Source organism: Rhinolophus ferrumequinum, chromosome 20 (assembly GCF_004115265.2).
Source record: "Rhinolophus ferrumequinum isolate MPI-CBG mRhiFer1 chromosome 20, mRhiFer1_v1.p, whole genome shotgun sequence".
Classification (NCBI taxonomy): Eukaryota; Metazoa; Chordata; class Mammalia; order Chiroptera; family Rhinolophidae; genus Rhinolophus; species Rhinolophus ferrumequinum.
Genome location: NC_046303.1, coordinates 21,136,826 through 21,149,251, shown reverse-complemented (window position 1 = coordinate 21,149,251; position 12,426 = coordinate 21,136,826). Strand labels below are relative to the sequence as shown.

The 12,426-nt window shown below is 37.7% G+C and overlaps 1 protein-coding gene across 7 annotated transcripts in view; it reads left to right on the top strand.

Annotated features, from left to right (window-relative positions):
- Positions 1–10,535: 10,535 nt before the first annotated feature.
- Positions 10,536–12,426, top strand: part of HDAC9 (histone deacetylase 9) — a 664,661-nt gene continuing 662,770 nt past the window's right edge. For 2 of the 7 annotated variants that reach the window (XM_033088749.1, XM_033088746.1), the window contains exon 1: positions 10,563–10,856. In XM_033088749.1, the coding sequence (XP_032944640.1) occupies positions 10,841–10,856 (16 nt within the window). In that variant the 5' untranslated portion in view covers positions 10,563–10,840. Of the gene's footprint in view, positions 10,857–12,426 lie in introns of all 7 variants that reach the window. The other 5 variants (XM_033088751.1, XM_033088747.1, XM_033088745.1 and 2 more) reach the window with 4 other exon arrangements.

Here is a 12,426-nt window from a genome sequence, read left to right as displayed (position 1 = left end):
AATACTATAACCTATTGAGATTTTCCAATATTGTTATGACTCCTTCCATTCATTCATGCATTCAGGCAATATTTGCTTATGAGCACATCAAAATTTTTATTATGTATCCTAATCTGCCTTTCTTCATCCATTGTTATGTTTTCCAATTTCTCAAAAGAAATAAAATTTTAAAAATTAAATGTACTTCACATGTTATTTGACAACAGAGTTAGAATTGTCCATGTTAGACCTTTGTTTTACTTTGCTATTTCCATCCCAACCTTGGTACTTTACTTTTGGGAAGGTGTGTGTGAGATTTAAGAACAGAGCTTTGTCTGAGTCCAATACAGGATCAGGCAAATTTATACTGGTGTCCTGGAGCACAATAAACTTTCTATATGATGGCCATGTTTTATGTGGTATTAGTGAGCAACATAACTGACTTGTATTAATAGATTTTTCTCAAGAGGAAGAAAATATTGCATAGGCTTTGTGGCTAGTCTTACTGTTCAGAATTAGTATGCTTTATGTAGCATGCTTTTTTTGTAGGTACTCTATGAGAGGGGCTGACAAAGGCTTCCATGACTTGCAGTCTTCACATGATGAAAATTGAGGACCTGGTAAAGGGTTTCAGGAAACCACTTACTTAATTGACTCTCTCTTTCAAGGAAAATGTATTTCAAAGTATGATAACCTAAGATTTGACTCCAAAGCTTTAGTGTAGATGAGAAATCCTTCTGGCTGAACTGTATGGCTAATGCTCAATTACCTTAGCTTCTATTAAACCATATTCTAAACACTTTCCTTTGTACCCGTCACCTTGTGCAGAAGTCTGTATTTTTAGCCTTTAAGCAGAGCTCAAGCACTGTATTTAGACATCTGACTTGAAGACTAAAATTTGCTCAGTGAGCAGAACAAATGCTCAGAAAATAACATTTCAAGGTTAGAGTTAGTGTCCTGAATAAAATTCCTTTTCTTCTTTTTCTCCCTATTGAATATAACATAAATAATGTACCCTGACGGGCTTTCAAGATTAAAAAGTCAGAGAATAACAGTGAACTTGGAGAGGGAAGAGGGAGTAATTAAAAAATGAAGGAGCTTCTGTTGAACAATTGTTTGCCTGAAACTAAGTACACGTTTTATTCCTGATTCAATAGGATTATGGATCTTAAAAGGATTTAAAAACCTATATAGTAAAGCTTTTAGAGAAAGGGCCAAAATGAGCCTACAGTCACTTAAAAAATATTAAAAGAACACACACACACACACACACACACACACACACACAGTGTCATAATACCCCTCTCAGAATAGAGAGAAGACTGTTTAAATATTGTTAATGATTAGTTGTAGTAATTGTAGTTACCAACTTTTGACCATTTGTAATGTGCTTGTCATTGTATGAAGGCCCTTTGTATAATTAACCTTATTTAACGTTCATAGTAATTCTGTGAAATGGGCATTGCACAAGAGATCGCAAGGTCCCAGGACCCTTTCCAGAAAACAAAGTCACATACTTGCACTGAGGGAAAGTGATTATTACCTGCTGAAAAGTTCTTTCAGAATCCAGTTTACTTGGATTGTGTGTGACTTGGTCAGGAATGTGTCCCTTTGTACCCCAAGAGGCACGAGGATGTTGTAACTGCATCTCACAAAGAAGCCATAACTAAATGGACCTGGACACTCGCTGGCGGAGGGCGTACTCTTCACTTAGCCCAGTCTCAACGTGCACAGCACCGGATAGAACTGAAGACTATTTGAATTCTTGAAGATTCTCATTCTTGGAACACGGTCTGAAAGAAATACTGGAATTTCTGGATAATTTTTAAGCACTGCGTTTAGAAAGGAATAAGCAACAAGTGAAACCCTTTGACTCTGTTCCGATCCTTGATGTCCTAATGCTTTAAAGTACACAAGATGGCATTCCATAGTAGGGCACAAGAATAATGTAAGAAGAGAGAGAGGAAATCAAAGTTATCTGAGTTATTTTTAAACTTGGTGGATTACCAAGTTTATGTAGAATAACAGTGGGCTGACTATTATATGGTGAACTGCTTGTCAATTCCACTTTGCAGAGTGGGTTGTCGGTACATATGGCCCAAATGGTATCTGCATTCTTCATTTAAAATTCTAGAGGTTCGCATTGCGTTTTTATGTCAAGCATGTTGTGTTGCTCTGAAACAGAGATCTTTAAATAATAAGCTATAATTCCATGTAGTCACTGAGTCATGGACTTTTTTCAGAACTCTTGGAAGATATCACCATTGTTTATGGATGGGAACATTCAGCCTGGGGAAGTGAAATGATTGCTCAAAGAGAAACAGTAGTAAAATAATAGAATCAGCCATGTAATACTTTGGGTTTTAGGAAAGTATGAAAAACAAACAAATCAAAACAACCACCTCCCTCAATTTCAGTGTTTGTGGAGTATCCTACCCACCACTTTACCCCTGGCAAAATGACAGGGTAGAAAAAACATTATTATGGGAATTAGAAATATGTCTGTTCAGACCCTGCCTCTGTATCTCTAACTATACAACTTGGCCGACCTAACCTTCATTTTCTTATGTGCTACTATGATTTTATATATGTGCATAGAAAGAAGTCTGGGAAGTGCCACTTTAACAATGACTATTTTTATAAGGTGATTTTTACTTTTGTGCTCATATTTTTTGTATTATTTGATTTTATGGTCATATATTATTTGTTTAATAATTAAAACTTTCCCTTTAAAGTCAATCAAATAATTTTGAATTTTATTTAGCATTTACAAATAATATGTAAGATGCTAATTTAAATGCATGCATGTGCGCGCGCACACACACACACTTTTTTTCATGAAACAGGCATATGACGGCTACAGGAAACATGAAACTCTGGAACCACTTCTCTTTCATATGTTCAGGTTATGTGTTATGACTTTTGGTTCAGAAAACACGACCTCAGTTATGTATTCAATTGCATGCTTTTTTTCCAATTTTCTATTAGCTCTTATATCATCTTTTGCCATAGTAATCTCATTTATTTCTTAATCTCATTTATTTCATGATCCTCAAGGATTTATTCTTCATGTTGTCTGTAATTTTAAGACTACCACAGGTGAACCATCTGGATTCCAAAAGAAACCTCTTTGTGCTAGACATTGGTTTTGTAGTCAGAATTATCTGTACTCAGTTCTGGTTCTCCTTTTGCCAAATATGGGATCTTGGTCAGTTTATCCAGTCTTTGGGTAAATTAGTCTCCCCATCTGTAAAATAGATGTAAGGAAACTTAACCCTCAGGATTGTTGTGATAATTAAATGCGTTAAAATTTTCAAGTGCCTCGTATTATGACGAGTATAGACAAAGATAAATTTCTTTCTCCTTCACTTGATTTAAATCCAATTCTCACTGTAACTCTTATCCCAGGTAAGAATTTGCTGATTCATTTTGCAATAAATCTGTTTTTAAGAGTATACTGGTTCCCCCATAACCAGGGTTTTACTTTCTACAGTTTCAGTTACATGCAATCAACCATGGTTCAGAACTATTCAATGGAAAATATCCAGAAATAAACAATTGATAATTTTTACATTGCACCTCATTTTAAGTATCATGATGAAATCTCATGTCTTCATGCTGTGTCTTGCTTGGGGTGTGTCTTCCCTTTCTATATTGTATTCACGCTGTGTATGTTAGTCACTGGGTAGCCATCTTGGTTGTCAGATCGACTGTCATGGTATTGCAGTGTTTGTGTTCAAGTAACCCTTATTTCACTTATTAATGGTCCCAAAGTGCAAGAGTGGTGATGCTGGCAATTAGGATATGCCAAAGAGAAGCCATAAAGTGCTTCCTTTAAATGAAAAGGTGGAAGTTCTTGACTTAACAAAGCACTTTATCATTTCACCTCAACATAAGTACTGTGAGTATAGTACACTAAGATATTTTAAGAGACCACGTTCGGGTAGTTTTTAATTATAGTATATTTTTGTAATTGTTCTATTTTATTAATAGTTATTGTTAATCTCTTACTGTGACTAATTTATAAATTAAACTTCATCATAGGTATGTATGCATAGAAAAAAACATAGTATATATAGGGCTTGGTTCTATCCATGCTTTCAGGCATCTGTTGGGGTCTTGGGACGAATCCCCTGGGGATTAGGAGGGCGGGGGCTAATGTAATTGAATCTCTTTATGGAGTAACGAAGGTGACCAGCTGACAAGCTTTACTACATTGATGTGAGGTGGGTTTCACCCTAAATCACCTATGTTGCCAGGCTGCCTTCACTTTACCAAGGAGTAAAATAAAAAATCCACAAGACAAAGTAGCAATAAAATAAAATTCCTGAAGCCAAAAGACCAAGTAAAGGGCACTGTGATATGTGAGCAGATTCTGGCACTGATGAAAAGTGCTGCAGAAATTTTTGATGTCTTCAGATTTATGAAGTATATTTTTTCCTGATGTTCAAAGTCAAAAAGAAAAGATAAAGAGAAGACTATAAAATGTATCTATAATCATACCATTCAAAGGTAACCACTTTTCACATTCTGAGCTTTTCTTTCAGTCTGTTTTCTATTGAATACAGCAGGTCCTCAAATAACGTCATTTTGTGTAAAGTTGTTTTGTTCTAACTTTGATGAGAAAAAAAAAAGCAATTCCCAGCCGAGGTCACCGTCTGTTTGCAGTTTGCATGTTCTCCCCATGTCTGTGTGGTTTTCTGCAGGGATTCCGATTTCCTCCCACATCCCAAAGCTGTACACATGATGTGAATTTGCGTGTCTCCATTGTTCCCGTCTGAGTGAGTGTGAGTGCGCAAGGAGATGGAAGGGCGTCCTGTCCAGGGTGGATCCCACCTTGCGCCCTGAGCTGCCAGGAGATAATGCAGAAATATGCAGTATGGAGTAACACTTGATTATATCAATTAGCCTATGGTAAAATTGGCTTAAATTCGAAGTTTCCAAGAACCTATCGATGATGTTACATGAGGACTTACTGTACGTGGATAGACTTTATGTATGAGGTGTGCGAGTATGAGTGGTGAGTGAAGTGTGTTTGTGTTCCAAGATGTGGATAATAATACGTACATGTTTTTGTATCTTTTCACCTTACTTAAATTAACACTGTAATGTTGTTAAGTTTTTAATGCCATTAAATATTTTCAATATCATGATTTGTAGAAGTTATAATTCATCATATAATTATATCATAATGTCTTCCCTTATATAGGGCATATAGACAATGTCTAGGTGTTCAACAATATTTTAACATGACAGCGTGATGGACATTCATTTATGTAAATCACCATCCACATCCCTTTAATTTTTTTCTTTAGAAATGATCCCTAGAAATAAAGTCACTTTCAAAGAGTATGAACTGTTTAAAAAATTCTTGATACACTGTGACAATTTTTTTCTCCAGGAAAGATATACCAATGTATACTCCTGTCAGTAGTATATGAGAGTGCTTGCACATCGTACGTTAGTCATCATCATATATTAGCATCAATTAGTAGTAAAAATGTTAATCTTTCATAATTTGCATTTATTTGATTACTAGTGAATTGAATACTGTTTTGTTTGCTGAAGAATACACACACACACACACACACACACACACACACACACACACACGGATGCATGCACGCACACACAGCCAGGATGGTCTCCCTTTTTTCAGCAAGTACTAGATTTGTTGTATTCCAATAGCCGTTTTTTAAAATTTATTTGACTATATGTCAGTAAGCAAGATCTTGGTTAAAAATAATCACCTTAGCAGCAAGTTTAATGAAATGCTTAAAGCATTGTAAAGACTACATTTGGGATGCTTATGAGAAAGATGCTTATGAGATTTTCAAATCTCCTCTTATGCTGGGCCATTGGTAATTTTGTTGTTTACTTTGGGTTCCCCAACAATGTCAAACTAACAACTTTCAAACCTGCAAACATTTGCTTTTGTCATCAAAATTGAAAAATATAACTGAAAGGGAAGAGTTAGTTCACAAACTGTATAATCTTCTGATTCTGCAGAATTGAAATGCACAAACTTGAAAACATGTAAGGACCTAAGCTCTAGTCAGTGTATAGCTTAAGATCAGAGAGAGTGAATTTCCTTTCAAAGTAAGCACTAACCGGACTGTACAGTCTAACAAGAAAAGGTAACAGCTCCAAAAGTTACATCATCATTGCCACACTAATTACTAGGATTCTAAGAGTTCCTTTCTACATAGTTTCTTGGTACATCTTTATGAATTCCAAAAAATCACTAGCAATTGCAGGATTTTTAGTGTGTATACATGTGTATTTTAAATAGTCTTATTATGTATGATTTTTGAAGATGTTAGCTAATTTTTCCAGGATGTCATATTTGCTGCCTAGGAGGATCAGCTTTGAAACATTTCTAATTAAATATTTCTAATTTGGGTGAAAATAAGTTTTTATAGGAGTAAAATGGTGTTCAAGTCTTCAGCAGATTGAAGGATAAAACTGGATTATAAGAAGAGATGTTTTGTAAAGTATTTCTCAAATCGTAGAGGAACTTCATGAAATAATTTTATTTAATTTATTTGTGTCTCAATCTAGTTGTGTAGGACACAGCTCCCTGGCCCATGCTAGTATTATTAGCCCTGTGCTACCCCCAGCTGTGCCAGTCGGTCGCTGGTCGTTGGTCAGCTGCTCACAGCAGTTCTCGCTGACTGCTGGCCACTCATGCTGGCCACCAGCCGCTCATGGCAGCACATGGTAGCCCACGGTAGCCCACTGACGCACACAGCAGCCTGCGGCAGCTCACGCAGACCTCCAGCTGCTCACAGAAGCCCAGCTCCAGGAAGAGCTGTTGTTCACAATCTCAGCTGTAGAGGGCTGCCCTGCAACTCCCTGGCCCACGTGGGAATCCAACTTGCGACCTCGGCGTTAGGAGCGCAGTGCTTCAATCACCTGAGCCACCAGGCCGGCCCCAATTTTATTGAATTTAAACAGGACTCAGCTTCTAATATTAATTTTGTAAATAGGAAGAAAGTAATTAAATTATTAAAGCACCTTCATTATAAAGGTTAACTTTATTATTATTTAGCTCATAGGGAAAGTTATTTTTTTTTACCTCTTTTAAAGTTCTAGGTCTTTTTTAATTGACACACAATTATATGAGTGCTTTCTATGTCATGCATTCACTCTTAGATCCTGCCTGCGTGGGCTCTGACTATCTAATAATGGGGATAAAATAATGACATATATATCTGGAACACAAGGTAATAAATCCAGTTACTTAAGCACATCTGTATTCTGATTTGCAGACAGCTTAATTTTCATTTCTGGTCTTTAGCCAGTACTTGACATGGAAAAGAATTGAGTATTTGAGAGGCATTTCATTTGTTTGTCCATTTTAACTGTGGTTCTTTCTGAATATGTTCAAAGAGTTTTTCATAGCTCCACCTTCTAATTTTCAAAAACTAAATATACTTCCTGTTGCTCAGTCCTTACTGTAAAATCTTGTGTTCATTTTAGGAAAATTAGAAAATACTAAAGAGTAAAGTGGGGGGAAAAATATATATATACACACATATATCCATTCTGAATTCCTGTTCACATGTTGACAGATACTCCAGTGTCTATTCAATTGTTTTTACAAAATGGGGTCAAAGTGCTTGGTCATCTGCGTTACAGTGAATATCGTATTTTTGACATTACGTATTTTATAAATGTCGTTACAACATTTTTATTTTATTTTATTATATATATATGTGTATATATATATATATATATATATATATATATATATATATATATATACACATATATATATATTTTTTTTTAAGCTACTAGTAGCTAAGGCAGAGATCATGTTCGCCTATAGACAAATTTGATGTGGTCCAAAAAGCGTTTGCCAATCTTTTAAAAAAGGAGATTTCACATAAAAATCTGGATGGCTACTTTCTCTTGAAAGATGGGAGGCTCTGCACTGCTCCTCATGTGCTTGGCCAAGGTCAGCAGGAGCTGATTGTGGCTGTGGTCTTTGCTGAGTCAGTGCTCTGCATTCATTGCAAACCCCCCCAACCCCGCCAAGTCTCCCTCGCTCCTTCATGTTCTTGCCTGAATCCTGAAGCCAGCTGAGTTTGCAAGGACAGAGGTTTGTCTGGGGCAGTGGTGTTCCACGAGGCTGTTCTGACCCCTAAGGCAAGGACTGGAAGTTTGTGGGAATGTTGTGTGGATGCTACAATGCTTGGAGGGTGCTACTGGTGTTTAGTGGACCGGTCTCCCGGACGTGACGGGTCTCATAATGTGAGCGACAGCACTGCACCTGGAGGAGTGTTTCTGGTGTCCTGCATTTTCATATATCCCTTTGGATAGTCATTTGGGTAAAACACCTGTTTATTATCTTTGGAGCCCAGAAACAAAATCTGTTGCACGTATAAAGACTGCTTTTACTCAATTTTAGTGTACATTGAATTTTTTAGGACTACCCTATAATTTCATGTTTTATTATTAGAAGCTTTCCTGTGAATTGTTCACCATTTGAAAAACCATGTCACTGACAACAACATAGCTCATGGTACCGGAAAAACCAACACGCACAGCTCTATCCGTGTGCATTTGTAGCTCCCTTGTTCAATATAGAAAAAAGGAAAGTTGAGACTCCTCTAGAGTATTTTATGAATAAGGAATAATTTTCAGTTCCTGTGAGATAATATTAATCATTCTTCATGTTTTCTTCGATAATCTGTGGTTTGCCGTCGCAAACTGGACTTCTGGACTTCACTTCATCTTATTTTCCTTTTATTTTATCATGTGCCTGTAAGTCATTTATTGTTTCTTATTTCAATGCTAGATTTTATTCTAATGTTCACTCAGCCCACAAGTCTTTCACTTTCCTACCCTTCTTGTAAGGACTGGCTTCTTATTACTTCTCTTCAATCCCTGTTTACTCATTGGTGGTGAGGCAAGCATTGGAGGAATTATTGAATGTGTAACTTTGTTGATTTTTTTAGAAATATTCTATAGAGGTTGGCCTTAGAATCTATGAGTTTCGTTGTAGGTTAGCAAAAGAGGCAATGCAAAATACTTGTATTAAAAGAGAGGGGCTTTGTGCTTGATGAGCTTGATGTTCTAGGTGAGCATCAAGGTTGTACGTAAGTCCTAATGAGGCTTACTGTCTTCTACGAAGACACATTCCATAGACATGCTTTATGGCTAGACTTAGACTTTGTGAAGGCATATGCTGTAGGATTTTTGAGAGAGGCAAGTCAGCATGTTTGAATGGGGGAGGAAGGCTCCTGGAAGAGTCTGAGGACTTGTCACTGAACGCAGAAGCTTGGGGAGGCTGCATAGTTCTAGAGAAGGAGAGAGTGCGGGTGGTTCTCTCCCTTTCTTTTTCATTTTTCCTTCCCTCTTTCTGCTCTGGAACTCTCCATCTTTTCCTCTTCCTTCCTTGATGCTACAGAAGCTGTAGATGTGATTGAGGGACTAAAGCAACTTGGTTGTGGGTATGAAGTGTTGATCTTAGGTATTTGCTCTCACCTTAAATTCAGAGAAATATAATTCAGAGAAATATAATGATGTGACCTTGTGGCTTTAGAACTATGCAGTTGTTGCTCGTCCAGGGACATTGTAGGTGGGATCTCAGAATTAGGCATCACTTATGTTTCACTTCAGTATACTACATTTTCTTAGCTCTAATCAGAAAACAAACTTACGGAGATGGAAAATAAATTCAATGGTTCTCCGAAGTTTTTCCTTTCCTTATTTTATTAGATAAGTAATATTGAGTGGGGGTGGGAGGAGGAATGCTAAAAGGGGAAGAGTAACAGTAATGAATTGCAAGTTTCCTTAGCCTACTTCAGCTTACCAAATTTAACCCTTTTTACAACACCATGACCATATGTGACTATATAAAAACTGCTCTGAAGGGACACTGTCTCAACCAATCAGAGGCAAGTGTCAGTGAGCCTTCACTGATGATTTGATTTTCAGACATCATTTTTTCTAATGCCATAATCTTCAGGTTATGGTGGGACGTAACACTTCAAAGTAAATACTCTATATTCAATCAAATGCCACCCATTTAAGTAGCTCAGAAAATTGTATGATGTAGGGTTCTGGGGTAACAGTGTTTTGTATGTTGCAACCTTTTGCAGTTGTATCAACGTATCTAAAGTATTTAATTTCATTAAAATCTGTTTTGGGCTCTGTGTTTTCTTCTCATTTATTGCAGATCTTTATACCTAGACAACAGTACATAGCTTCTTCAGAGGACATTGCTTTTTCCCTCACCCGGAGGCACACATCTTCTGCTTTGTCCTATGTTTTAATTGCTAAACTACAGAGGAAGAGAATCGTCTGAGCCAGGGCCTCAAGTTGTGGAAGTTTCTATATCCGGTAAATTGGCTCCATTCCAGGGCAGAATAACTTATCAACAAATGAAACACCAGCTACTTCCCACACATCCTCTGATTGCATTAAAAAATCACTCGCCTTCCCACCCAGCTGACTGAGTTTGCTTAGAGTATGCAGCTGACAGACACTTTCTCTCTCGTCCTCCTCATTTTGTTGAATCGCTGGTTTCTGTAGTCTATTAGGTTTCTTATTAATAGTAATAAAATGTTCATTCAGTAACTGTCTCATGCCTGTGAACTAGATATTGTCACTCTCTTTCCCCTCAAGTTATGCTCTTTTTATAAAGTTATGCTGTAGCAGGAAAGTGAACTGGAAAACTGATTTTGTATCTGTAGCATCAGGTACTATTTAACCAGAGGGAGGGACTGATAAAATTAGCAAGTTGACTAACCACTTCCCTTCCTTGTGGCTCTTTAATATTATAACGGATACAGTAAAGTTCAGAAGGACTGGGCTAGTTTTCGAAACCACAGCACACTTTGGCAAAGAGGGAATGCACAACAGAACGGGTAAGTTTCTTTCTTTTGATTTTTTAAAGAGAACTGTAAAAAGGATATGGGAGTGGAAATTTTAAAGTTTGGCTATGCAAATAGTCTCTAGTAATCTGTAGGCTGTGGAAAGATAAACCTGTTATGAGGAGGGAAGCAAAAAGGTTTTCCAATCTGCAGCAGTGGCTCCAACAACAACAAACACATCTGAGGGAGAAAAAAAGATTCAGCTCTGGGAATGTCTTCATTGTTCCAGACAGACAAGACTAAGATATTCTGGGGGGAGGATTCTTGTGTTAGGAAAACTTTAGATAAATATGTTTCTACACTCTTTGGTTTTGAAATGCCAACTGTGGCATGGTCACCAGAGGCACTGACTGACTGAAACAGAATGTTCCTTGGAATCCTGAAGCAGCTAAAGATCTTCAGTTATCTTCTTTGCGCTTGAAAGTTTTATCGCTTGTAACTTTTTATTATGGAAAATCTCAAACACAAACCAGAGCAGCGTGAACAGTGTCTAGATCCCCATGCACCTGTCACACAGCTTCCAGCTCAGGGCTTGTGTTATTCTACCACCACCTCCACGGTGCGCTCCCTCTCTTTAGATTTAGTTGATTCACAATATCTGAAATGTGCCCCTTGTAAACATTACCTGAAAGAGACCTAGAATCTCCTAAAGACTTGTACCAGTTCAGTAATATAAGGTTTAGAGAAATATTATTACAGAAAATTCAATTAGGAGTCCAAGAAAGCAAGACCAAATTTCCAACGATTGTTTTCACAGTGGGAGTAGGGGTAGAGGATCGTAGTTAAGATCAGAGACTCTGGAGACAGACTGTTTGGGGTAAGATTTTGATTCCATTACAATCCAATGTCCATGTGGAAGTTTCCTAACCTTTCAATGCCTTGGTGTTCTCACTTGAAAAATGAAAATAATAATAATACGGATCTTTCAAGGACAGGAGACAGTGAGACAGTGCCTGTAAAGACTTCACAAATTGCCAAGAACAGAGAGTGCTCATTGTAAATTAGCCCCAGAACTGTGTGCTGAAATTATTAGAGTGATAGTGGAGATGAGATGTGTTTAAACAGAAAGCCAAACACTTGTTTGAGCACACTTTTGTTTTCTGACCATGGTTTTCTTCCTGATGATTTATGTGGTGATGTGAGGCTAGGAAGAGTCTCCATTGAGATCTCTTACTTCCTCCTGGGTCCCTGGAAACTCCCTGCTTGTGCTCTTCCCCATCAGTTCTGAGTTAACTCTCCCCGAAACCAAATAGTGTCACAGCTTGTCTGTCCACCCTCTCACTTGGAGGATAAGGGAATAGAAATGTGGCTAAGCACACAGAGCAAGGAGTTGATCTGAGGAACCAGTCATGGGCTCCTCTAATCTCTGTGAAGGGGTGTGTGGTAGCTGGGTGTAGGCACATCTGCTGGGCCTGGGAGGCAGCTGCAGGTCTGAGACCTTGTCCTGTCCTCTCAGACACGTAGGTCTCCAGGCTGGCCTCCACCTTCCCGGGTCACAGTTGGCCCTGATATTTTTTTTTCATTAGTAATGAAGACAGTGAAATTCTGAAGATGGCAAGTGGGG